Source organism: Symphodus melops (genome assembly GCF_947650265.1).
Source record: "Symphodus melops genome assembly, chromosome: 6".
Taxonomy (NCBI): Eukaryota; Metazoa; Chordata; class Actinopteri; order Labriformes; family Labridae; genus Symphodus; species Symphodus melops.
Window position 1 is genome coordinate 20,281,075 of NC_136696.1, and position 27,190 is coordinate 20,308,264.

At 41.4% G+C, this 27,190-nt stretch overlaps 1 protein-coding gene across 1 annotated transcript; it reads left to right on the forward strand.

Moving 5' to 3' along the window:
* Nucleotides 1-2,998: 2,998 nt before the first annotated feature.
* LOC306824947 (LHFPL tetraspan subfamily member 3 protein-like) lies at nucleotides 2,999-25,982 on the forward strand. Its single transcript, XM_079345372.1, has 4 exons — nucleotides 2,999-4,282; nucleotides 22,168-22,404; nucleotides 23,927-23,955; nucleotides 24,527-25,982. The coding sequence occupies exons 1-3, from the start codon at nucleotides 3,856-3,858 to the stop codon at nucleotides 23,941-23,943; spliced, it is 681 nt and encodes a 226-aa protein (XP_079201498.1). The 5' UTR covers nucleotides 2,999-3,855; the 3' UTR covers nucleotides 23,944-23,955; nucleotides 24,527-25,982.
* The last annotated feature ends 1,208 nt before the right edge of the window (nucleotides 25,983-27,190 follow it).

Sequence of the window (27,190 nt, forward strand, 5' to 3'; positions counted from 1 at the left end):
GAGATCCTGTGGTCCCCGAACCGGACCCCCTCCGGCCCCTGGCTGCGCCTAGAAATTCTGTCCATAAAAGTAATGAACAGAACCGGTGACAAAGGGCAGCCCTGCCGGAGGCCAACGCGCACCGGGAACAGGTCCGACTTACTGCCGGCAATGCGAACCAGACTCCTGCTCCGGTTGTACAAGGACCGGACCGCCCTTAGCAAAGGGCCCCGAACCCCATACTCCCGGAGCACCCCCCACAGGGAGCCGCGAGGGACACGGTCGAATGCCTTCTCCAGATCCACAAAGCACATGTGGACTGGTTGGGCAAACTCCCATGAACCCTCGAGCACCCGCTGGAGAGTGTAGAGCTGGTCCAGTGTTCCACGGCCAGGACGAAAACCGCATTGTTCCTCTTGGATCCGAGGTTCGACAATCAGCCGGACCCTCCTCTCCAGAACCCTGGAATAGACTTTACCAGGGAGGCTGAGGAGTGTGATTCCCCGGTAGTTGGAACACACCCTCCGGTCCCCCTTCTTGAAAAGAGGGACCACCACCCCGGTCTGCCAGTCCAGAGGCACTGTCCCCGACCTCCACGTGACGTTACAGAGGCGTGTCAACCATGACAGCCCCTGCACATCCAGCGACTTAAGATACTCAGGGCGGATCTCATCCACCCCCGGAGCCTTGCCACCAAGGAGCTTGCCAACTACCTCGGTGACTTCGGCTTGGGTGATAGACGAGTCTACCTCTGAGAACTCAGCCTCTGCTCCCTCGGTGGGAGACGTGACGGTGGGATTGAGGAGATCCTCGAAGTATTCCTTCCACCGTCCGACGACATCCCCAGTTGAGGTCAGCAGCTCCCCTCCTCCACTGTAAACAGTGTTGGTGAAGCACTGCTTCCCCCTCCTGAGGCAACGGACGGTTTGCCAGAATTTCCTCGAGGCCGACCGAAAGTCCTCCTCCATGGCCTCCCCGAACTCCTCCCAGGCCCGAGTTTTTGCCTCCACGACCGCCCGGGCTGCGGAACGCCTGGCCTGCCGGTACCCGTCAGCTGCCTCAGGAGTCCTATGCGCTAGCAGCGCCCGATAGGACTCCTTCTTCAGCTTGACGGCCTCCCTTACTTCCGGTGTCCACCACCGGGTTCGGGGATTGCCGCCACGACAGGCACCAGAGACCACAGCTCCGAGCAGCTGCTTTGACAATGGAGGTGGAGAACATGGTCCACTCGGACTCAATGCACCCAGCCTCCCCCGGGATCTGCGAAAAGCTCGTCCGGAGGTGGGAGTTGAAGACCTCGCTAACAGAGGGTTCAGCCAGACGTTCCCAGCAGACCCTCACTACACGTTTGGGCCTGCCGAGTCTGACCGGCTTCCTCCCCTGCCAGCGCATCCAACTCACCACCAGGTGGTGATCAGTTGACAGCTCAGCCCCTCTCTTCACCCGAGTGTCCGAGACACACGGCCGAAGGTCAGATGACACGACCACAAAGTCTATCATCGACCTCCGGCCTAGGGAGTCTTGGTGCCACGTGCACTTATGAACATCCCTGTGCTCGAACATGGTGTTCGTTATGGACAAACTGTGGCTAGCACAGAAGTCCAATAACAGAACACCGCTCTGGTTCAGATCAGGGAGGCCGTTCATCCCAATCACCCCACTCCAGATCTCACTGTCGTTGCCCACGTGAGCATTGAAGTCCCCCAGTAGAACAATGGAGTCCCCAGTCGGAGCACTGTCCAGCACCCCTCCCAGGGACTCCAAGAAGGCGGGGTACTCCACACTGCCGTTCGGGCCATAGGCCGAGACGACAGTGAGAGCCCTGTCCCCTACCCGAAGGCGCTGGGACACGACCCTCTCGTTCACCGGGGTGAACTCCAACACCTGGCGGCTGAGCTGTGGGGCTATGAGCAAGCCCACACCAGCCCGCCGCCTCTCACCGCGGGCAACTCCAGAGAAGTAGAGAGTCCAGCCCCTCTCGAGGAGCTGGGTTCCAGAGCCCAAGCAGTGCGTGGAGGTGAGCCCGACTATATCTAGCCGGTACCTCTCAACCTCCCGCACAAGCTCAGGCTCCTTCCCCCCCAGTGAGGTGACGTTCCATGTCCCGAACGCCAGAAGCTGCGTCCGGGGATCGGGTCACCGAGGCCCCCGCCGTCGACTGCCGCCCATAATCCACATTGCACCCGACCCCTACGGCTTCCTCTGTGGGTGGTGGGTCCACAGGAGGACGGGCCCGCGTCATCCTTTCGGGCTGAGCCCGGCCAGGCCCCACGGGCAAGAGCCCGGCCACCAGGCGCTCTCCTGCGGGCCCCAACCCCAGGCCTGGCTCCAGGGTGGGGCCCCGGCTCCGCCATGCCGGGCGACGTCACGGTCCTAGTTCTTATTCCTTTCATAGGGGTTTTATGAACTGCTTTTGGTCTGACCCGTCACCTAGGACCTGTTTGCCTTGGGTGACCCTGCTGGGGACTCAAAGCCCCCGACAACATAGCTCCTAGGGTCATTCGGGTGCTCAAACTCCCCCACCACGATAAGGTAGCAGTTCAGGGGGGAGATGCCTTGTGGGAATATAAATTGCATGCTGAAGTGGACAAACCTGTGTGTTCCTCACTAACAACTATGTGTGTTTTGTTGTTGTTGTTCTTTTTAAACCAAAAGATATTCCTTAATTCTGCTGACTTCTTGTAGTTGTATGAAAATATTATTCATGTTTTATTTTGAGTTGCGTATTTATTTATCAAAATTTAAACAATAGATTTTTGGACACATTCTACGAGTACAACTGTAGGCTTTAAGATTACTAATAACTTAATTAGGTAGGAATAGAGCAATATTACAGTTGGGGGTTTTTTTACATAAGAGCATTAAAACTGACCCACACTGACCATTATCTATCCTTCCCTATTCGGTTATTTGTTGCTTGCTATGGAGACTACAATTGAGCCTGTGTTGTCGCGTGTATAGTCTCATGAAGTGTTACATAATGTCTTGGTAGCGAGCAGTGTTGGCTGCATCCCTCGCGCAGTAAACAGACGATAAGGATGGGATAGATCGTTATCCTGCCATAAAATCTAAAGCAGCCTGATTTTATTGCATGTAGCCTTTTTTATTATCGTACTTGAAACATTTGCGATCGTGATGATACAGAGTGTTATTTCAATAAATGTTGACCATAGATGTTGACGCAGCGTCATCCGGAAGGGGTGTATGCACAGCACAGACATCACGGGCTACTTCTGCGTCTGCCGTCTGTGTCCCGCCCTCACTGACTCCAGTCAGCAGCATCACCGGCAGCAGCTGTCACAAACCGGAGAAGAGGTTCAACGCTTACCAATCCCAGCGTCGTGTCTTCTGAACGCTTATTGTTGTAGGCTTTGTCAATTTGCAAGTAGATTACTCAAATGTTAATATAGGCATATGAGACCCTGTCGTGTGGCAACATCGTGTCTGCTGTTATTTGTCCTCGGGTTGATGCGCGCGTTCTAAGGAGGCTATAGTGTGATCATACATCTTTTTCTGGGAGGTTGTAGGAGGTTTTTGAGCGACACGGTACGACAGCGATGTGCACGTTTGACGGCTACACAAGCAAGTGGGAGGGAACCGGTATCTGCTGCTGTAGTCATTGAGTTATTAGAGTTGTGAGCCATATCCAGGGTTCAAGCTCTCTGCTTCAAGCGCCTGCTTTCAGCCTGCAACGTCATGAGTTGATCGCCTCTGACAGATGTTACTGTGTTGCAGTTGCACAGGCGTACATACTCCGCTTGTTCTCATTGTTTTGGGGATGATTCTGTAAAGATCGGTTTTCTGTCTTAAATGTTCAGTCCTCGCTTTGTGTTCGTGCCGATCGCTACCTTATTTTAGTCTTCGGGTTTGCATAAAATGATACCTGGATCTGCCGCATCAATGCTACCGTCTGCAGAAGCTGCGAAATTGTACCAGACCAATTACGTCCGCAACTCCCGTTCCATCGGACTCTTGTGGGCCATCTTCACTATCCTGTTCGGTATCGTGAATGTGATTATCTTCTCACAGCCCTATTGGATTGGTGATGGCATGGATACGCCGCAGGTCGGCTACTTCGGCCTCTTTCACTTCTGCATCGGAGACGGACACTCCAGAGAGGTGGCCTGCCACGGCAGCTTCACTGAGTTCGCAGCTATCCCCTCCACTGCGTTCAAGGCCGCCTCCTTCTTCATTGGAATGTCCATGATGCTGGTCGTTACCTGTATCGCCTGCTTCAGTCTCTTCTTCCTCCTCAGCACCTCAACCGTGTACAAGATCTGTGGCTGGATGCAAGCTGCATCAGGTAAGCACCCTTAAGTTCCCCCCTGCAGTGGAGGGGACAGAGACTTTAAAAAAGGAGGTTTTGAAGATAGTTTGCATTACTGATAAATACGGAGAGCACACACGTAACCACGTTCATTTACTCACGAGCTACACTAAATAATTTTCCATGCAAAACATTTTTTTTTTCCTAAACATATTTTGACAAAATCTTATAGAGTTAGTGTCTCTGGGCTCTAGTTTCTTCCTGTAGAGTCTCTACAGGCCTCGCTTTTTTGAAATCCCTTAAAATACCAACCACTTGGATTTATTTGAATCTGAATGAACAGTTCATTAGATTAAATTATATTTTTAATGGGAGCAGCAAAATTGCAGATAATCCCATATTGTCCTGTAGATGTCAGCCAACACTCCTAAACAGGCAGTGCTGTCCATGGTGCTGAATGGAGAAGGAGGAGATGATGGTCACCACAAGTTACAGGTGTAGTCCCATCGAGCTAAAAACTGAGAACCAGTATTGGAGAACTGCTTTGTATCAGCAGTTAGCTTGAGTTAAGGGTTGTTCTTAATGAATAAGTTTGGTGGGAGCCTTTACATTTCTTAATCTATGTTTGAATTCTGGTGGAGAAAAAGGACAGTATTTACAGGAGGTTAAGATATAGTCTCCTCAAAGTAAAATCATGGGTGCTTTACATACCAACCAATGTAATTCTTATGACAACCAATCATCAATCAATCAATCTTTATTTGTATTGCACCAATTCATAACAAGTGTTTTCTCAATACACTTTACAAAAAGCAGCTACATGACCTTGCTCTTTTTTTAATTTAACATTTATTTAACCAGGAAGAGAAACTTATTGAGATTAAAAATCTTTTTTTCAAGTGTCCTGGACAGAACAAGCAGCAACACAAGAACAGAGTTTCAGACAGACAACAAGCAGCCAAACATAAAAATACATTGAATACATCACAAATAAATCCTCTTTCTATTAATATTTCAAAAGTGCAGGTAAAAAGAACATGCTCATTGTTATGTTACAAAAAGCAGGTAAAGACCTTACTTATTGCGCTATTAAAATGGCCCAGCTTTATCTGCCATAGTGTGGCAAAAAACAACAACAACAAAAAACTTCTCTTTAACAGGCAGAAAGCTTCAACAAATCCGGGCTCATGACGGAACAGCCATCTGCCAAACTGTGCTGGGCTCGGAAATGGGATAGGGGGAGATAGGATAAGATGCAGGAAGAAGGAGGATAGGGGGGTTGTTAGGGCAGGCCATCCTCACCAACAGTCCAGAGGAACCTAAGAGAACTCAGGAGCTCCCCGAAAAAGGAGTGGTCAGTAACTGGTATTTACAGATAGTGACATGCAGTAATATGATATGAATGCAGAGAGAGAGAGATAAGAATTCAAGGTCCAAGTTCCCCCGGTATAGTCTAGGCCTATAGCAGCAAATCGATTGATCACAATGCATCTGTGTTGCTGATCAAAATCATTTCTCCAAATGCATCAGCATGATACATAAGCAGTGCAACCTCTGAGAAGCATGTAGCTCTTTTCCTTTTTGACCAAGATAATGCCCTGGTGTCATATAATGCAGAAACATAAATTACATAAACATCAGAACTGGTAACAAATGATAAATGATCAAATGTTGGATTGTTTTCATAACAACACAACATGATGTATACATTTACTCATATGATAAAGCTGTTACCGAGATGAAGCCAAATACAATAAAAACTGTCTTTCTGCCACCAGGTGTGTTTGTTTGGGAGAGTTGAGGTGGATTTAAATCTCATAGAGGTCAGTTCTCCAGCTGCGGGCAGAATTTTGTCACTGTTTCTTTAGGCTCATTTCATCTAGTGTGAGGCCTTCATCATCCAGGGGCTGCCAAACATAAGTCCGCTCAGCTGCACCCCTAACCATCACAACCAGCTTCATATTTTCAAGCAAGGCAAATGAGGTGGGATTTTATTTTGGAACAACTCCAGCTCTGTGTGTTATGTTGGGCTGCATTAATGCAACAGGCCTGTCTAATGAGGAGACCGCCGGGGCTTTGTGCCTCTGCTAGGAGATGAAAGAGAAAGCCAAGAGGAGAGACCCTGACCATAGAGAGCTGACACACGGAGGCCTAATGAGCAAGCCTGGCTGCTTAGCACTGTCAAACTTCATCATGCCTAGTTGAAGGTTACACTCATGCTGCCTTCGCTTACTAGCTCTGTGGAGGACAGGTGGCCCACTGGCATCTGTAATGGGCCCCTTACTGTCAGCTAATGTTTGAATAGGAAGCTGCAAACCATCAATTTAACAGGGAAAAACTGTTGGCCAGACGGGTTGTTTGTGTGTATAAGAGACTGAGAACAAGTGAGCGAGAAAACATTATCCTTATTTCGATGTTTTTGCTTTTTCTATTTTCCTTCTTGAAATAGGTTTTGCTGCAACAAAGCCACATCTCATTGGCACGATGGGTCAACCTTAGCTTGTTGTCGCTCATCCCTGCTGTACGGACATGAATGACACAGTCCGTATTCAAAGCACCGCTCTCTGCCTCAGCATCAACCATGTGGTCTTTGTTGTTTTCTCATTATAATGTTTCATTTGATCTTTTTCTTTAGCTTGTTTTCTGTCTCTGTTGCAGGTTTATACAGAATGAAAAAAAACAGCATATCCCAGTCCCACCCGTTATTTAACTATTTTGCGTGCTGACTCATTATCAAGGTCAAACCAGTGTTGGCTGCGTTTAAGTTATTTAGGTGATATAATGTGCACTCTTGCAGTATCTTTCACAACTCCCTATAGATCAGAAGGTTGTGATTAAACACTAAACAACATACTGCAAATTCATTCTCCATTGCACAGGCCACCTCAGGAGGGAAGCAGTCAGTCAGAGCATACACATAATTCCTGCCATTTCCAGGAATAGCTTTTAGTTTTCTGTGAAGCTCAGGTAAAAGGACTGAATGTCTGACGAGAAAGCAAAACCACCAGGACACATTAGATTTCTGTAAATGTCTACCTCAGCAAAACAAAGTAGAGTGCAGAAGGCCTCCATCTTGCCCTAGATGGACTTGTATCCTTCTACTTTCCTCTCGAGAGCTATTTCTGTATGCGCATCTGCTCAAGTCTATGTCAGGCAGATGTAAGTGCGTGCTTTTTTTCCGCTGAACTGGACACAGCAACAAACATAATGCCCAAGCTTCCTATATTTTATTGATTTTTCCGCTATACCTGCATACAATTTCACCTCTCTGCGCATCTCAAACCATTTCTCTTCTTCATTTTGACCTCATTGTATCTCCACTTTGCTTTTTTTCTTAAACACTCCTCCTCTTTTCTCCCTTCTTTTCTCTTCATTAACGTGTTCTGGGAAGCACAAAATGTGCCGTCCATTTCTCTCTCCATCTTTCATGTTCTGTAACTGCTGTTCTTCAGGGGTCTGCACGCCAATTAACTAAGAAGTCTTTGAGGTCAGAGATAATTACTGCACTGTTTTACAACCTGTCTACCTACTCGCCATGTCAGCTTGAGCCTTTTCTTTCTACGATGAGACCGTTCCCTCTCACAAAACATATGAGTCATACCTGTGAATAAGCAAGACATAAGCTTGGTAAAGTCGGCAGACCAAATAAGCTATCTGACGGTGACCTATTTGGAAAGATTCTGACTGGAATGTTTTCAAAGGGGATGCATTTTTGAAGGGACCTGATTTCTTTTTTGTTGTCTTCATCTTTTGTTTATTTTTTCATTTGGTGTGCTCTGTTGGTTTGGGCTGCTTGTTGTTTTCCCCCAAAATAATTAGGAAAGATAAGATTGACTTTAAAATTAATACGAAAAGCCGAATAACAATGTTGCACCCTGAGACATCCTCGGCTTATTCTTTGATGTCTTTGGTAGTTGATGCCTCAGGGGATGACTATTTCACGTTGTGCACAAGCTTTTACTTTCTGCAGCATTTGCATGACTTCTTCCAATTTGTCTAATGAGCTACGCTTGGAGTGAGCATCTGAGGGCAGCATGATCCAAAACTGACCATAATTTCTGTTCTGATGCCATCTGGCAGTATGTTGTAATAAACACACCTCTCGTTTTTTTTATTTTATTGGGGGATTGTGCATTTAATAATAAATCACATCAGATTCATGGAGTTGGTCAAGATGCTGCCAGAATTCACATTATGAAAAGGGGGTATCTTTTGGGGAAATTACCATTTTAACTTAAGCTATTTTGACTTATCTGTGCGAGGAATAGCATGGATATAAAAATACCAAATCAAGGCTGAGTTCCTTTTATACTCTGTTTGGTGTTAAGTTGCTGGTTCTAAGACTTTGATTATTTAATGTAATATAACAGCTGTGCACCATGGAAAAATAGCAACGTCAAATATTTGATTAAAAAAACTTGGTGTCTTTCTTGAAGTACTTATATTCACTTTAAATGCATTTCATTTGCTCAGCTTATCTTAGTGAGGCCCCGAAAACCATAATATATGCCATCACTTTGTGCAAAAGTTGGGAAACATGCCTCGCCCAACACATAGAGTGTATTACCCTGCCTATTTTAGCCATCTATTAATAGTTGACATAGTGTTTCTTACATTATCTCTTACAATAGAAGTCTCACTGCCTTAGCTGTTGATTAATCTTAATTTCATTGAAAAATCAAACAAAGCCTGAGTCATGTTGGCTCCAGACGTCACTTACGGTATTATATCCTTCAAATGTTTCTTGGTGTGCGGATCTTGTTTGCTTCTCTTCATTTATATGAATATTTTTGTACTGAATATGTATGATTGTACATATACAGTACAAAAGTATGCATATAGCACAGTGCGTATATGAGGTTGCTGCAGCTACAAATACAACCTCAATGAGATACAGATAAAGATGGAAGTGAGAGGGTGAAGATAAGTGGGGACCAGAGATAAGAATAATGAGAGGAAACACCTGGAAATAACATATGAGAGAGAAATATGCCTCGTTAAGATGGACAAAAGAAACACAATGTGGAAAGACAACAGAGGAGTTCAGAGAAGACTCACCCATTCCTGTGGGTGACCTCTGTCTTTCCCTCAATGTATCATTATCAGTGTTTCTCGCTGGCTGGCTCTCACTCTCATGCTCCATTAGCTCCATTGAGAGGTTTGTTCTGAAGGGAGCATTAAAGCCTAGTTGAATGCAAAGGTGGAAAGTGTTGGAGTTCTGTGTGCAAGCAGCCATCACGGAGTTGTATACATTTCACTGCAGCAGATACAGACCTGTGTGCTTCATGCCCTTGACTATCAATGCTGCAAATGAGCCCTTTAGTCTGGATACCTAGCAGGTTTTTACAAGCATAATAGAGCTTGACTGAGGTTCACTCTGTTGCTTTTTGCCTGCTGTGCTTCTTGTGTTTGTCTTATGTGTGCAGCCTGCACTGCACATGGTAACATTCAGTGCAATCCTTTGCATGATTGCAAAGGCATCAAACTTTCCTGTCCCTGAATAATCGTTAACGTCTTGCCACATGCATCTTCCTGAAGCTTCAAACTAAACATGTCTTAAATGTTAAACACGTGTTTTATCTTTGACTTGCTCAAGTTTTTTGATCATTTATTCCTTTTTGACATTTTGTATCTTTACTGAATGCTGCATTGAAGTCAGGCACAAAACAGGGCCTTTTTTCGCACATCAGCACATACTGTAGATTGTGTTTCTTTTAAGAGTTAAGTCAATAGAGCAAGAGAAACTTTAATTCATAGTTAAGTTCACTTCATTTGGTTTGACTTTGAAATATTGTGGAAAAAAACAAGCAATGCAGTGAAGGAAATTGTCTCTGCATCATCCCCAATCTCCACCATTTTATGAAACCTCTCCGATTATGTTTTTTTTATGGTTATTGTGTCTTTACAAAACCATATTTGGGCTGTAAATGTAATGTGAGTGTTAAATATGGATAGCGAGATGTCTGAACTGCCGTCTATGATAGGAGCTTGTTCTTACCTTGGGCATTTTGTTATTTGACAGCAGTCTGTGCTAGTTTAAAGCCTGCCAGTTATCATCATCATGTTAGAAACAGTCTGATGTATCCAGTCAGTCATGTTGCTGCAGCTATACGTGCAAAGAGAGAAGCAATGTCTCTCTGCAGCACATCAAGTTAGATGCCCAGTGGGGAAGAATTGTGTAACCCAGCTAGAGAAAAACACGCATGAGGACTGTCTGCTATTATTACAGGAAGCTGCACCAGTGCTAATATCTTTAAAACAAATGTTTCCCTTTACACAGAGAATGTAAATTTAATTACTTTTGAGAGATTAAAGAAGCAGAATTCTCTGCCGATTTAATCTCTGGTCCTTGAATAGGCCTATGAGATCTTTGGCTGATATCTACACTGGTTATCTGTTGGTACATGTCAGTGGGGGTGAAGAGGGAAAGAGAAATGATGACAGCTGGTTCAGGATAATTGCAGAGCCGATCTGTTTTCTCAGCGGGTCTTTTCAGGGCAGATCGACCTGAATGTTCTGACCAACAACTTTTTTTGTATCAGATAAAGTGGATACACTAATGCAGTACTTGCAACAAGATACACAGATGGGGATGATCTCCAGAGTTCAGACTCCTTGCTGTGGCTCTCACAAGTTTTCTGTCGTCTAAACAGATAATCTGAACCATCCACTAGCATATTGCTGACTGGACAGCAGAAGAGGAGGACGTTGGATGTCTACACACATACACTGTCACACATATTGTATTGACAATCCATAGTAATTTGCATAGATATGCATAGGTTTTTTCAATTAATTACATTTCATGGTCAGTTGATATGAATAGCTACAGATGCTGTTTCCTTTAAATTGTATTTTTAAATTCTCATTTCTTGATGTAGAGGGTCTTGTTTAATCTGAGAAACTACTTTTTTTTTTTTTTTTTTTACTTCAAACCAAAAAAATCTGTGCTGATTAATTAGCACCCACCTAGTCAGTTTGGGTGTAGATCTGTGGAATACAAATAATGAATGCCAGCAAAGTAATCCTCATGCCTCCATGTGTTCTGTGTCCCTGTAGCCCCTGCAGGACTATAGATTTACCAAAGTTAATCCCTGTGATATCAGGAGTTGCCTGGCTCAGTCCAAAGGCTTGGCGGTGATGGCTGGTAATTTAGGACGGGGAGGGACAGCTGGGACTGTGTGACACATGAAAAGAACTTTCTAGGACACAGGAACAGTAATGATATCAGTTCACGTATGGGGTATAACCTATGTATTATTATTACTAAATAGCTTGGTACGTTTGATTTTGTACTTTCCTTTGTTAGAACAATTTTATTTTCATTTATACCATCATTTTTATGTTTTTTGTATAATTTAATCTAAATGAAAATCTTATTGTATAAATCTCCTTTTTTAAAAATTGATTTTGAGCTTTATTATGTTTTGAAAACGGCATTTGCAAAACTTTAAAGAACAAAACATTAATTTCTTCCTTAATTTCTCTGCAGTAGTTTGCACTAGACTTTTGCCCTGAAGCAATATTGTGCTAAAATGGTTGCCAGAGGGAGAATTCACAATATCTTAAATTTTACTTGACCAAATTTTCACGTTTTCGTGTTAAATGTTGTTTTTGGCATCATGGTTCAGTGCTCTGCTGCGGCCCCTCTCAGCCTGTCCCAGGTAAAAACTCCTTATGTGACTGTCCACAGAGACGCCATGCCCTGCCTAAACTGTGGCTGTTTGCCTCCACCATCTCTGGACGGATGGCCTATTCAGAATTTCTACAGAGAATTCAAAAGGCTGTATTGATCCTCATTGCCCTTGCCAATCTTTATCCTCTGTGGAGGTACAAGCATCATCTAAACCTGTTACATAAGCCCTTTACCCCGCCCGACTCACAACTGCTCCACTCACTGCGGTTTATACAGCTCTCCTCCCTCCATTTTTCCCCTTTTAACTCTTACCCTCTGCACCTCCATGTCGGTTTTAACTTGAAGTGCTACTTTTTCTATTATATATACTCCTGTGTCAACTTTGTATCACTGGAGTATCATCACTTGATGATTTTAGAGCACACCATGTCCTTGCATCTGTACGCTCCATTTTAGCTGAAACATTCACAGCTTGCTCTCTTTTGTAACACCCACTTCATTGTTTAGAGGAGAACTGTTTTAAAGGATGGTTTGCTTGGACAATAAGTATGTTTCATTAAGTTTATATTTTAAATCACTTTTTTAGGTTGCTGAAATTATGTATCTGACAAAAGTAATTTAAGATTGCCAACTAATAAAGATTTAATGTAGAAATTATTGTTTCTAAGTTAGATGAATCGATGGATAGATAGATGACGAGACGTATAAATAAGAATGTTATTTGTTCACAGTATCTGAGGTTATAGTAATTGTTAAATATTTACAGTTACAGTGCAACAGTTATTTAGTCAGTTTGCCAACTAATACAGGTTTATAAATGTAGAGCTCTTTGTTTCCAATCGCATATTACTGCCTGTAACTGATAAGCAGGCCTAGCTAACTCATAATCCAGTATTTATACATGTAGCCTACCTACAGGGATAAATGGTATGTACAAGTGGAGAGATTATTTGCAGTGATGCAAGATTTTTTTTTTCAATTCTTGTCCTGGCACAGATTAAAAATGTTTTGTTGAAACAAGCCATTTCTTGCTCATCTCATCCTTTGAATTGAGTTGGTAGTTAAGCTGCGGGCATTATGTACTCATGGTGCAGAAAATTGCTGAAGATGTTGACAGAGTGAGAGACAGAGGATGCCTGGAAGCTTTTTACTCCCCTGTAGCCATCACCAAGTTTTGCCAGCAACTGAGGCAGAAATAGATTTGGAGCGTAGACAGCTCATCTCAAGATGCATGTTCCTCCTTTTCCAGGGGAAATACTTGGAATCAGTTTTTAAAGTTTCTCACGCTCTACTTTCCACTTAGTCTTTGACACTTTGGAAATATTTTTAAAAAAAACTGGTTTGAATGTGCCCAAAATGCTGTCTAACTCTCTTGTCTAAGCTGTGAGAAACTTCAACTCGAACTCAATCATTATTATACTCTCATAGCCACATAAACTGACATTTAATGACATGATGAATTCAATGCTGGCCTACATTTACAATCATTTCCCTTCATTGTTTTTTGACCTCGAAAACCTTAAGGACTCCTTGGATCATGAAACAGACTAAAGTGGCAGCATATGTTTACACCCTACTTGGTTCCAATAGATAACACTTGTTTAATTGCCCCTTTTATCTAGATTCAGGTATGGTATGCCATTGTAATAGTCTTTAGCTATCCTTGGTTCTCTTTTTTGCTCATCTTTGAGGCTGAAACAAGTATTAATTTTCTCATTAATTGTCTGGCATGAATGCTCCAACTTCATTCAAGTCTGGACTGGCCATTGGAAAGACAGGATTAATTAGTATAATTCTATACCCTGATTTAACTCCATACAGATCACAGATTTAAGCAGAATTAACTGATTAGACATGTAAGGGGGACATCTGTGTAATTATAGAGGCCAGCATGGATTTCTGATGACAACATCTAGAGCTCAAATTGCAGAGCCCATAGATAACACTGCAAAATGCAAATGTACGAACACCAGAATAACTTGTGAGCCTACAGAGAGTGAGCATGCAAATGTGAGGATCAAACCATGATGACAGGCTCCCTTGGCAGCAGAGCGAGATGAAAGAGTTTAGACTTTCACTGTCAAATTAGGAACTAAAATCCATTTGGATTGTGACAAATAATCATGTGCAATCCTTGAAAATACTAGACCAGCATGGCTTGACCTATTTACTGACACAAATTATTCTGGATTCTAGTTTTTGATTTCCATCTGGTTTTCTTAAAGGGGGTAAAGCAGAGATGCTACAAAGAATAGCATACCGTTTTACCTTGAATGTAAAGGTGGCTAACACTTTTTACATAATGTGACCTGGGATCCAGTTTGTTTAACAAAGACTTGAAAAGGTTGTCCAGAGTTTCCCTCCATAACAAGCAAAAGCTTTGATGTTTACATACACATTCCAACACAGGATTTCAGAGCATTTCAAATACTTAATGGCATTGTATGGTTTATAAATTGCTATAATATATAAATAATATAAATTATTTGTTAATCTGGATGTGAAAAAAATGTGTCTATGTACAAAATATATATACAAGCATATATAAATACAATCTGTCGAAGTAAATACAAAACAATGTGTTCAATTGAAAACCATCAATGTCATATTTACTTAACAGGAATTAAAAGAGGTTGAAGGTCAATGAAACTCACATTGTGATTGTCATTTTTCTTCCTGGCTTGCCTGTTTTATGTTGGTCGGGAAAGAGGGAGTCACAGGCCTAAGGGCAGGCTTTTATAATGCTGAGGGGAACGGCATGGTCAGGTGTGGTACAGTATGGTGACGCAGGATGGAGGCTTGTGATATATCAGTAGCCAGCTTGGTTGAGGGAGTAGCAACATTCCCTTCTGCAAGAGCAAATACAACATATTTCCTCACAGATTCACTTGAGAAGATGGTGTAATAATTTATAACCCAACCATGTTGGGTAAATAAAGATAATCAATACTACCAATCAAGATTATCTTATTACCGATATGAACATACAAGGCATCCACAAACATGAGTGTGTCATTCACACAAAGCTGTTAATGGCGCTTGTTTTGCTAAGTTTTTGACAAAAAAAACCCCTAAAGTTCTTCCTCTATAACGCTGCCCAATTTGCTTGTATAAAAGTTGCCATTTAGGAAACAGGAACACTTTACCACCATTGCATAAAGGTAAACAATATTCGAGCCAAATGTAAACAAACATACAGTGGGGTGACAGAAATAGTAAACATACAAAGCTCCTCAGCAGTTCAAGTAAATATGTTGTTCTTATTCTAAATTAAGATTCACTTAGATTTATCCAGTGACAAACATATTTCATTAGATAATTTTGTATTTTTCAGCCCATTTAATATAAAACACTGAATCACTGAATGGTACTATGACGCATGCCTCTGAGCAAGCTGCATTTTTTGGAAACTATTAGTGCCAGTTTATCCAAGTGTTTGCAGAAAAAACCCAACGGCCAGTGTAAAAAAGTCTGCAAAAATACTGTACTCTGTTGTCAAACGATTCAAACCTACAGAATCCGTTAGGGGCCTTGAAACTTTGGGCTATTATTTCACTCCTACCTCTTTTCCCACAATGTGGTGTTTGGACGTGCCTGCTTTTCTCCAATCTCAGCAATGTGAGTCATCCGAGCATCCAGCCACACTGTCACACAGTGTCTCAGCACTTGCAACAATCTCACTCTGCCCGGAGCTTTACGTTGAGAACAGCACCGTAGACAACAAGCATCAAAGACGTAGCATGTCTTCAGGGGCAGTAGATCACATTATCAACCAATGAAAAACAATCACACTGGTGTTTTGTTCCATTTGGATGCGAGTAATAATGTTACTGTCTTTTTCTATCTCTCCCTTTTCCTGTGCTGCATTTTGTAAGATAAAGGCTGGAGAAGGAACCCTTTGAAATGAATAAATGGGACTTTTCCCACATTCAGGTCACTATTTCACCTGTGGGAGTGTGAGATTAGCTGTTACATTAAAGCAAACTTACCTATGCATATTCATTAGAAGCCCCACAGTGATAAACAGTCAAAGCATCTGCGCTGCATTTTAGCTTTCACCTTAAATGCCACTTTGCCTGCTGTGGGCTTCTGTACAGAGAGACTGACAGTTCAGTAAACACAACCTTTTATTCATCAGCACTAAGATGTGTCACAATGAGAAGTGACTAATGATGTTTAGCACTTAAGCTACTGTGCATATTCTACACAAAGAGGTGCAGTCTTTCAGTGTACATGTCTGTGCGCATGTGTTTGTGTGTGTGGTGTTGCTGGATGCATGAAGCAGTGTGGGATGTGTGTATGTATAAATCAGCCTGTTAAAGCTGTTTAAATGAGGAGAGGAAAAAATGGGACGCAAAAAGGACACTGGGAGATGAGAAATATGAATCCATTTTCACGGCAGCTTGGATGTGCTTGTGATGTATACGTGATGAAAAGAGCAGGAAAATACATGACTATGTACTTCCACCTGCCACCCAGAGCAATCAATGACATGCCAAGATACTGAAACACAGTAAAATGTCAAAAAAGCCTGTAGTCCTTTAATGCAGTGCTTAACATGTGTGATTTAATTTTCTTTATACGCAAACAAGGTGCAGAAATCCAATCACAGTGCTTCCTCAGAGGACAGGTTGGACCTGCAGTCACCTGCAGTTTACATGACACAAGGGATTATATGTGGCAAATGCTGTTTGTGTTGATGGAATTACGTTGTCTCTTTAGTGAAACAAGCTTTCTTCTGACCAATCTTCTGCCATCATGCCGTCATGATGGTACTATCTGCCCCAGAATCCCCTACCTAGAGCCTCTTACATAAACCTCTGTTAGCCAACAAGCTTTTGTCAGCCCATTTTAGTCCTAGTATGCCAGTGTTTGCAGAGATGGAGAGCAGAGAGGTGTGTCTGTTTGAGAAAAAGACTGAAACGAGTAACTACTGAGAATAGCTCCGCCCAGGGGCTCCAGCATATGGTAGCCAGGGCTCATGACGTAAGCGTGGCGCTGGGTACTCGCTGGCGGCCACATGAGCTCTGTCTCTCAGCACCTCTGCTTTGTCTCTCTATGTTTATATCCCTGCCTCAGAATCCCGTCTGTCCTCCCGTTGTGCCTGTCTCCCCACCCCACACCCGTCTTTTCGGAGACAGCCGGAGAGAGACAGAGAGAAGGGCAAAGCTGAGAGGGTCGGATAATGCCGTCAGTTAATATTTCGTCTCTGCTCCGACTGACAGCTGCATTCTGTCAGGTGTGCTGCTATTTCTGTAGCCGACTTTCAGAGGAGATGAGCAGTTGTTACTGCAGCAGGAGGTTCTGCTCCGATGCAGTGTGAGGGATTTTTAAGGACTATATCATATGTTTGTAAATCCTTTTTAACACACCTTTATGCACTCTTAAGCAGCTACAAGGTCATTGAAGTACTTTTTTTTGTCAAATTATAACTTCACGCTGAACGCATATTTCATATAATTTTAGAAGCATGTGACCTAATTGTCCTGACTTATCAGTTAATAGCGGCCTCCACTCTTGGTATAAAAGGAGTTGTAGTCATTGAAAAATTCATGAACAAGTACTTTGATCTGACTACATCAGCAATAGATAATTAGTATATTAACCTTTTGAATTGTTCTCCTACTGCCTATAAATTCACAATATAGCTGAACTTAAGGGATAAAATTTAAGAGAAAATGAAAGAAGTCAATCATATCTTCATAGACCTCAATTTTTAATTCATATTGATTTTGAACAGAAAAACACAGTCAGTCAAATTAAAATTAGAAGGTCAGAAGATTAAATGGGATTATATTGCGGCGATGAGTGAGCTGATCAATGACTAGAATAATAATTCTAAAATGTATACTTAATGTAATTAATTTGTAGAATGATCCAAAAAAGGTTCACGAGATGTTTAACAGTCGGACTTCATGCACCGTGTGAACCCTTCTTTGCTCTTACTAACATGGGCACACACTGACTGTACTCAGTGAATTTGGATTAAGATCCTCATTATGTAAGGGGATGCAGTGATGGGCCTGTTGAATTGTGATGTTGTGTGGTTATGGATTAGTTGTCACCAGGCTTACTGTTACTGTGCATGGAGGGGACTCCTCAAACCACAAGCTGTTTCTGGAAACAGGAGAGGCATATGTGGCACCCTCTGTCGGTTTAATCCTTGCTGGTGCATTCCTCAGAGAAAAAAACAAGTGCAGCAGCAGGCTTTGGGGTAGATATTTCAGTAATAACTGTGACAGATATTATACTGCTCTTGTATTTCTTGTTCTCTTTTGGTTCCCCTCCCCTGATAATATCAGCTTTTGTTGGTGTACAGTACACCTCATTTATTCGTCTTTTTCCAGCATCCTCAGTCTCCCTCTCTCTCTCCACCCGAAGCTCTATGTAATATTCATGATGCCTCTGAATTCAGCCAAAGGCATGCAGGAGACACCCAGAAGGATGTGGAAGAGCTTTTTTTCCCTTCATAGTAAATGCATCATGAGGGTGAGTGAAGAGAAATGGGTGGAAAATGTTATTTGGTCTTCCGTGTCACTCCCTTTGTGAAGTGAATGCTATTACATAAACCTCCATGTTACACACAGCATCCATGCTGAGCCATTCTTGTTTGTTCCAAAGTGAAAATGCTATTGATGGCAGTGCAGATCTATTCATGATTGCCCATTTCCCAAATTCCCAAATGCAGGGGCACCCAGAGGATGTGCGAACAGCTTCACCCTTAGGTCACCAGATAACATGACAGATGACTGATGACTTCATCGTTTTAGCTCCATGTCAAGCAGCTCCCTAAAAGAGCCAATGAAGAGGCCTGTTTTATTGTCATATTATATTTGTAAAAAGTGTTATATTGTTCAATTTCATATACATTTTACAAACTCAACTGTTCAAAGTTTAGTTTTGAGCCACACACAGCAGGTCGCTGTTCTCAGCAGAAAATCTTGAAATAACTTTCTTTAAAGAGTCTGTCCATCAGTCTATAAAGGGGAATAACTATGCAAATGCACCACTATTTACCTCTAGAGTTAGTGATGACCCAAATGACTCATTGTCATGGTATTGCATGAAAATACAATTTTAACTTATCAAAATAAAAAATACAGTTATGGAAAGTTTAAAGCACTGATTTAAGTGGATGTAACCAATGTGATGTCATCAATTAGTCTGTGAAGTCCATTTTGAGGCTTGAGCTCAAAATTTGTTTGTAAGTTGTTTTTTTTAAACAAGGAGTAACCGTATTTAATGTTCTATATGCATCATTATGTGTCTATCCTGATTACGAGGTTTGCTGTGGTAACACCAAGTCAAACAGAAGTAGCTTATCCCTACAGCATGATCGATCACCATTGAACCTGCAACCAGGGAGAGCCCATGTAGTCGAATCGGGAAAAACCAATGGAGCTCAAATTGTTGAAAATGTTAATGCTGGTTCTGATGGTAAAGAGATTTGAGCTTATATAGCGCTTTTCTAGTGTTCTGACTACTCAAAGCGCTTTTTTACAGCAGGTCACACCTACCCATTCACACACTGGTGGTATCAGAAGTAACTAACCCTGTTCATACACGCTCATAACACAGACGAAGTAGCGGGACTCTATCACTGAGCGGGACACAGTGCAATGAGAGGTCAGGGCAGTATGTTGATAAAAAGGGGACCTGCAGAATATTGGCGGGTAGCCATAATGTTATGTCTGATACTTCTTTGGAAAAAATACATGATTTAACAAAATTACTTACAAGCTGCCTCATTTCTCATCTGGTTTAATACGATTAGTTTTAATTAGTTACAATAAACAACTGCTGTCCCCCCTCCCTTCTGTATATACTAAGCCCGAAACAAGAGTTAGAGCCCCCGATATGACTAAGAATAAACATTACAAATTAAACCTGTGCAATTAAAAATAGACTTATACTGGTCTCAAGAAATGTACATAACCTGTGCAGGAGAGAAGACATATTTGCTATTCAAAAGAGACAGTTTAAGAACCTCAGAAACAAAGTGCTGACCTTCTAGAAGTTTGTGTTGATTATTTATGTACAGTGGAGGTAGTGCCAGTGGTGTGAGAACAGACATTGAACAGTCAATGCAGACAATTAAAATGCAGATTAAGTCATTAAAGTGCCCGAATATTAAAGGAGCAAAGTTAGCATCAAGTGTCCAAAACAACAGGGGGAAACATGGCACGATGAAGGGGATTTTCCATTATAGTGACTAGTGCTAAGGTAAGGTGATTGTCCAATATGACAGCAGTCTGTCACTGAACATGCTCCTCTGCATGGTGAAGGTGCTGTGCAGAGGGTTTTAAAAAAAAACCCACAATACATCTAGTCCTCATTTAGAGTCAATCCAGACCTACCAAATGTGACCTAAAGCTAAAAATAGGCTCTATAAAACCAAAACAACATCAGTCTAAAAAAACGATCCAATATGAAGCCACTTTTAATTTTTTCTGGCGGATGGTCTTCTTCTTTCTACTGAAAACCTCGTTAGGTTGTCACAACCGTTGCTTAGCCTCGTCTGTTTTTCAAAAACCGTGCATTTCCATAAATAGAAACAGGGATATTTTCCCTGTTCCATTTTAAAGCAAAGGTTTGATTCAACAGCACTCCAAAGTAAACCACTGTGTTTGTTTATTTGTCACGAAGTTTGACAACAGAAGAAAAGTAAGAAAGCGGTGAAGAGGCAGACAACCTGATTCAGGTAAAAGTGGACCTGTTCACTGTCTGCTCTCCCTCACTCATCACAATGTTTGTCAAGCCCTCAGTGGCACTCACTCAGGAGCTGAATCATGTACAAGAGGACATTTGACAGACTGTGCTGCTCTAGTGCATAAAGCGCTCTGGTGGCACAGGATCTTGTGAGGCCGTATCACAACCTGTCAGGGCCAAGATGAGTCTCGGCTGAGTGAAAAGAAACCGGATCTTTACTCAAAGGTGTTAGCTTCAAAAAACATTTGATACAAGATATGGTCATTCATAAAATCTGTAATTACAGTAATGTACAAAAACATTATTATTAGTCACATATCTAAAAAAAAAAGAATTTAAAAGAATATTTTATTTTACCAAAAGCGTTAAAACATTTGCAGTAGAAAATTCCATTGCAGTGCTCCTCCATCCGTCTGAATAAGCATACGAGTCCTTGCTCTTTCAACCTCTGTGTGAACATGAATTTGTTATGACAGTAAGAGCCATGGGGTGGGAGGGAGTCTTCATGATGCTTTGCACGGTGAGGTATGTGGTTTGTCTGCAGCAGATATTGCTCTGTAATCTTCCTCTCTCTCACTTCCTCTTACTGAAACCTCTCTGATGTCTGATGTCTCCAGCACTTTTACACATCTACTGCAGCACTTCTGGAACAAACTGCAGTGCGTCGCCCATATGGGCAGCCTGTTTATGCAAACTGAAATAAGAAAAATATCGCTCAAATGATATGTGTATGTTATTTAAAGCAGCTCACAAGACCATAAAAATGTAGATTGCATGCATGCACTGCGAAATAAACCTACAACACACAAACAAATAGCACTCAGGGAAGAAACATTGCAAGCAAGTGTTTTGGGAATAAATAAGTGGGGAGAATGTTTTATTATTAATGTGCAATGCTCTCCGGATTAATGTGCAGTCAGCTTCTTTTTCCAACGCCACTCTGCTACAGTACTAACTCCGAGCAGAACTTCATCCAAATTGAAGATGAGAGGAAATGTTCTCCCTGGAGCAAAAGCTGAGGATGAGGAGTGCTTTGTTGAAATCCAAAGAGAGGGAAGAAATGGGCTTTGGTTTAGCTTGTGCTTTTTTTGCCGAAGCATCACCTCAGAGAAGAATCTCTTTTAAACTGAAGATGAGAGAGATCCAACGTGAAGATGAGGGGGATATAACCCCCGAGCGGGAACTGGTAATGACATTATTTAAAATCTAAGAGGAAGAGAGTTTCGAAACAAGCAAAGTATGTGAATGGGAGGAAATACAATGTTTTTTGGGACATGTCATGTTGTCAAAGTTGTTATCACACTGTTGCGTCTCACTCTTGCCCCTCATTGTGTCTTTACATTTCCTCCCTGCCTATAAGGACAGAAATTAAAATGAATTTGACAGATTTAATAAAATAGCAACAAGAGACTTAAGCTCTATCATTCCTCTTCTTTATCTCCCATTTCCCCCCCCTCAATTCTCATTATCCCTGACCTCCTTTGCAACACTACACTCTTCCCCAGATCATTATTGGTCGTCCATGTTCCCACTTAATTTGAACAACACTCTTGTCCTTCTTTCTGTCTTTCTCTAGGTGTGTGTCTGGTGCTGGGCTGTATGATCTATCCTGATGGTTGGGACAGCGAAGAGGTGAGGCGGTTTTGCGGTGAGCAGACGGACAAATACAGCCTGGGAGCATGCTCAGTCCGTTGGGCCTACATCTTGGCGATTATGGGTATTCTGGACGCTCTCATCCTGTCTTTCCTGGCCTTCGTCCTGGGAAACCGACAGGACGGACTGATGACAGAAGAACTGCTTGCTGAGAGCAAGGGTGAGACTGTGCCATCGAGTCTGATAAATGTTTTATTTCATTGATCTGTTTTGGGAAATGTACTCTCCTCGTGTACGTTGAACTGGAAGTTAAAGCCTGGGTCAGAGCAGCCCATTAAATGATTCCTTTTGGGTTTTCTTTTCTTTTTTCTTATAAAATCCTTTTTTTTGTTGAGTTGTGACGGTTGCCCCGCCACTGCATTGTGCACATTACTTGATGGAAAGATGCATACACTTGTACACTTAAAAAGAATGAGAATACTCATTGCTTCCTTTAAAAACAGCCTCTTTTTTTATTACCACTTTAAGCCAGACTAAAAATAGAAAGTGTACACTCATTAGGGTTGTGATAAAACATTCACTGGTCTGGCAAACACATTAAATGAGCTGAATTCATGAAAGGATCACTTTCAGAGGGCCTAAAGCAGAGTTGCTGACGTAATGAGCTTTTGATGCAGGCTCCAAAAAACACAAAACAAATTAATTTCGGAAGGTTCAGATAAATGTGCACACAACCATAACAACTGCTTCAGACTATATTTGGTAACTGGGAGAATTTGATTTCTAAACGAGATTAAATGCAGATTGTCGTAAAGGTTAGATGTTATTTTGGGGCCTGATGTACCTCTTAAGGAGCCTTTTGGTCAGGTGCAGTTTCATCAGCTGGAAGCAGCCATTCAATGATATTTCAACCCCACCCCCTCTACAATGGCAAGGTCCAAGGACGACTGAAAAGTATAATCCTGTCATAAACATTTAGAGAATGTGATGTTTTAGTCATGGAAAAGCCCATGCATAAGAAATAGTGCATCACTGCTACAGGTCTACTGTGATTTACCATTAAAGGGTTGGGATTCATGCATGTTTCCCACTGGGAAATGGAAAAACTGTGTCCATGCCTTATAGTTGGTAATAGAACCAGACAAGCATAGATGACCCATTAAACAACGCCTGAAAGAATGGCTGAGAATGAAGGAGAGAAAATAACTACCGGGGTAATCTTACATTTTAAATGCATCAGGCTCCAAAGGAATTCCACTTTATGTAAAGAAAAAAAGATTGTTAACACCATGATGCTACCTTTAACTATCTGTCATTATAGCTAGCTCTCCTCTACAGAGTATTTTCAACACAACTCTGATGACCTCCGATTAGCAGATATGAGATAAAAGGACAAGCTAAAAGATCAATGGATGGACAATGTCATAAAAAGAGCAAACTTGAATGGTATTATCAGCAGCATCACTGGTCAATGAACAGCCTCATTGTGCAGTCTGATGATATGCCTTTGCTCAGTTCAGGGCGCTGAGAATGTATCATTTATGAATAATTCATTCCAGCTCCGTAGACATTTAATATTTTGCTCATCTCTGGTGCCATCTACTGGTGATCTTGCCACACAACCAGCCTTTTTGAAGGATGCTTGTGTTTGGCAATGTGTGAACACAGGAGTCTATTAATAGCATGACCTTGAAAATCGTTGTGTTGTTTTCACATTTTTCTCTGTGTTCTTGTTTTTGCAGAGGGAGGCAACGCCTAACCAAATCTTTAGGTGAGGACAAGAGATTCATTTTAAATGATAAACATGTTGAATAGAAGAGGAGCATTATGAAGGCCTTGCATAATGGTCTTTAATATTTGACTGCCATCTGCAGTATAACAGTAAAAGAGAGGGACGCTGCATTTGATCCTTTAGTGAGATCCTCTCAGCAAGAAATCTATTTAATATTGAGCACTATTGTCACTTTATCATGTGTTGTCCTGTTCTGGTATAAAAGGAGGCAGACCCACTCACTTTAAACCAAATCTACCTACGGGAACCTATAAAGTTACCTTGCCTTACTGTACCTGAGGTATTGGATAAAAGGGATTCACAAACCTTTAATTCTGTGAATGAACTAGTTTTTTTTATTTGTACTCCATAAACAGGTCATGTGTTATGTAAAAACATAAACGAAAAGAAAATATGTATTTGTGTTCAGTATTTACCTTTGACTTGTGGTGAGGTACTAAGAGTTCAAAGTACAACATAGTATCATATGGAAATACTAAAGTGCATGACCTATTCCTGAATATTGCATTCTTGCACAAATACATGTTGGCTCTTTTTTCTTCTTCTTCAGGTTCCTAAACCCTATGTGTCCGTTGTCATTAAGTACCTGTCTTTCAACATGAGCAAAGAGAAGGGAGGCATTTATGCCTGTGAAGAAGAAGAAGAATACTATGGAACCAGCCAGCCTGCCTTTGACATCTCCCAAAAAACCTGAGCGTAACCTTCCCTTCAAGTCCAGCATACTTGCTTGCAGTTGCTTTATCATCTCCAGCACTTTGACAGAACGCAATGCACTTTTATCCCCCCCCCCCCGCATCTTCAGAGCTCCCCCTTGCACTACATGGCATACACTATAACAGGGGCAGAGACTGTTATCAAGAATATGGATGACCCAATACCCACTACCTACCTGATAGGGCACAGGGATGACATTGTACACTTGCAGTACAAGCACACAAACACACATACACACACACAAACAAACATATTCAAGCGCACTCAGATGCACAAACACAACTCTAAAATACATAACCTACACATTCAATACATTCAGACAAAAAATGTCATCAAAAACTCTGTAATTACAAATATTAAACTATGTTAACACTTAGCTGTGTGTTCCACCGTCAGAATGTGTGTTATGTATGTTTTATTTGTGAAAAGAAGAAACTGCTCATTTTCAGATAATATCAGGTTAATGTAAATCTATTGTGTTTCATACGTAACGTCTGACAATGAAAAGAAAGTCTTAGTTTCTTCTTTGCCCATACTCTCTGTTTGCTCCTTTACTTTACAAGTAAAAATATATTTAACACTGTTTTATAAGAATATTATCACCCAAAAGAGGACAGAACTTGTATTACAAAGTATGTACAGTGAATATTAAAGATGTTTTAGGAGTTTTAACTAAATCCATTCAACGGCCTGCTAGCTAACTTTGCACAGCGCTTCAGTTTGAGAATAAATAAATATTTTATAGTCTGTGGTATCTATCTACACTGTGATGGGGGCTATTAGGACTGTGTGCTGCAGGACTCGTAGCTGCTGTGTGAATGTGCTACAGTATGTGTGTGGGTGTGAGTGTGTGAGTATCTGCACATATGTGAGGGTTTGAATGTGTTGCCTGCATTAGTTTGCCGGGCTATAGAGAACAGATATGCCAGCCTCACACACAATTATGTACATAAATCAGTCTGTCTCTGTGTTTATTTCTTTGACTTCCTTTCTCCCTTTGTTTTGTTGGGACATACAGGGTAGAATCATGACGTGGTATCTATAATGATCAGTGTGACTGAGGAGGGAAGCTGTTGTTCTGGATCAAAAAGGCTTGTCCCGGCCTCATCTGTGAATATATTCACGTGTAAATAAATATTCTATAGATACAAAACAGTTTAAAATACAGAGGAGATTAACTTAGCAATTTAAGAGATTCCTTTAAGGATATATGACACTTAATAAAGATTTTCACTGTAAAAATGCTGTTGCCATGTTGTTTTCATTTTGACAAAAATCCAGCATTAATAAATTAGTGGTGATAGTCTATACAGACCAAAATTCTTTTTCTATAACAAAGGTACATTCTTTTGTTGGCTTATTAAATACAATTAATGTTTCCATGAGGTAGATTGTATTTGTGGTTGAAGCTAACTTTAGTTGTTTATGGACTGAAAAGATCTACAGAGATTTTTTAGGAGGAAGGGGGCTTAAAAGAGCTTGTATGGATTATTCGATGTTACCAAATTCAGAATAATTTGAAAGGGTTGACTTAAAACTGTGGCATAGAGAGGAGAGTTTTCTTTGTGTTCAAACGTAATTAAAGAATTTAAAATGTATTTAAGTTCTGAATTTACTTTTATTTTGATGCAGGTCAAATATTTTCATTCTTCCATTTAATAAGCACACGGTTTAAATAAAGATCGCCTGTGACAAGCTACTATGATCATAGTTTCGGGCAACACAAGTAAGAAAACCCAGTTTCTTTGAGAGATAGAATGTATTTGAGATTATGAAAGATTAACCTCTGACTCACATGTCACAATAGCCTTTATATCCAAGTCACATGTAAAGACCACCTTAAAGACAGGAATGTTGTGGGTATGACAATGACTTGTAACAAAAAGCCATTATTGTTTAAAGCTTAACTTCATAACAGTTTTAACTTTTTGTGGTTGTGTGTGGTTCATTATCCCCAAAAACACAGGGGGCGATGGAGAATAAAGGCATGTTGTATGTACTTATATAACAAAAAAGAAAGAAAAAAACACAAAAGGAAACATTTCAGACATTTGGAAACACATAAATAGCTTGATTAAACCATAGAGGAAAGCCCATAAAACGGTTAATGAACTAAAAGTTGAAAGCCTTGTTATATATCTGAAAGCGAACAACTTGCACACACTTTTAACAATTATTTCATCAAGTCAATCAAGGAACCTTCCAGAAAGTTTACTGAAACTACCAGGCTCACTGATACATTTACAGATATGAACAGAAATGTGTTCAATTTGTGACTGGTCACCAACAAGTTACTGACATAATTGATACTCTTGCAGCCAACCAAATGTCTTTACCTGGATGTACCATTCTTGAAACAGCACAATGATGTTTTGACAAAACCATCAACCCACTTGATACACATATCAAATCCAATCCAACTTTATTTAATTAAAGGGATACTTCATCCATTTGCATGAAGCTTTGTATCATTAGAAACATGGTAGTAGTGTTGAATGGT

Bases quoted from the DNA above. Each gene is read 5' to 3' on its own strand.
- LOC306824947 (XM_079345372.1), top strand. From the start codon at position 3,856: ATGATACCTGGATCTGCCGCATCAATGCTACCGTCTGCAGAAGCTGCG. The intron at 4,283-22,167 runs GTAAGCACCCTT...GTCTTTCTCTAG, and splicing joins CTGGATGCAAGCTGCATCAG to GTGTGTGTCTGGTGCTGGGC.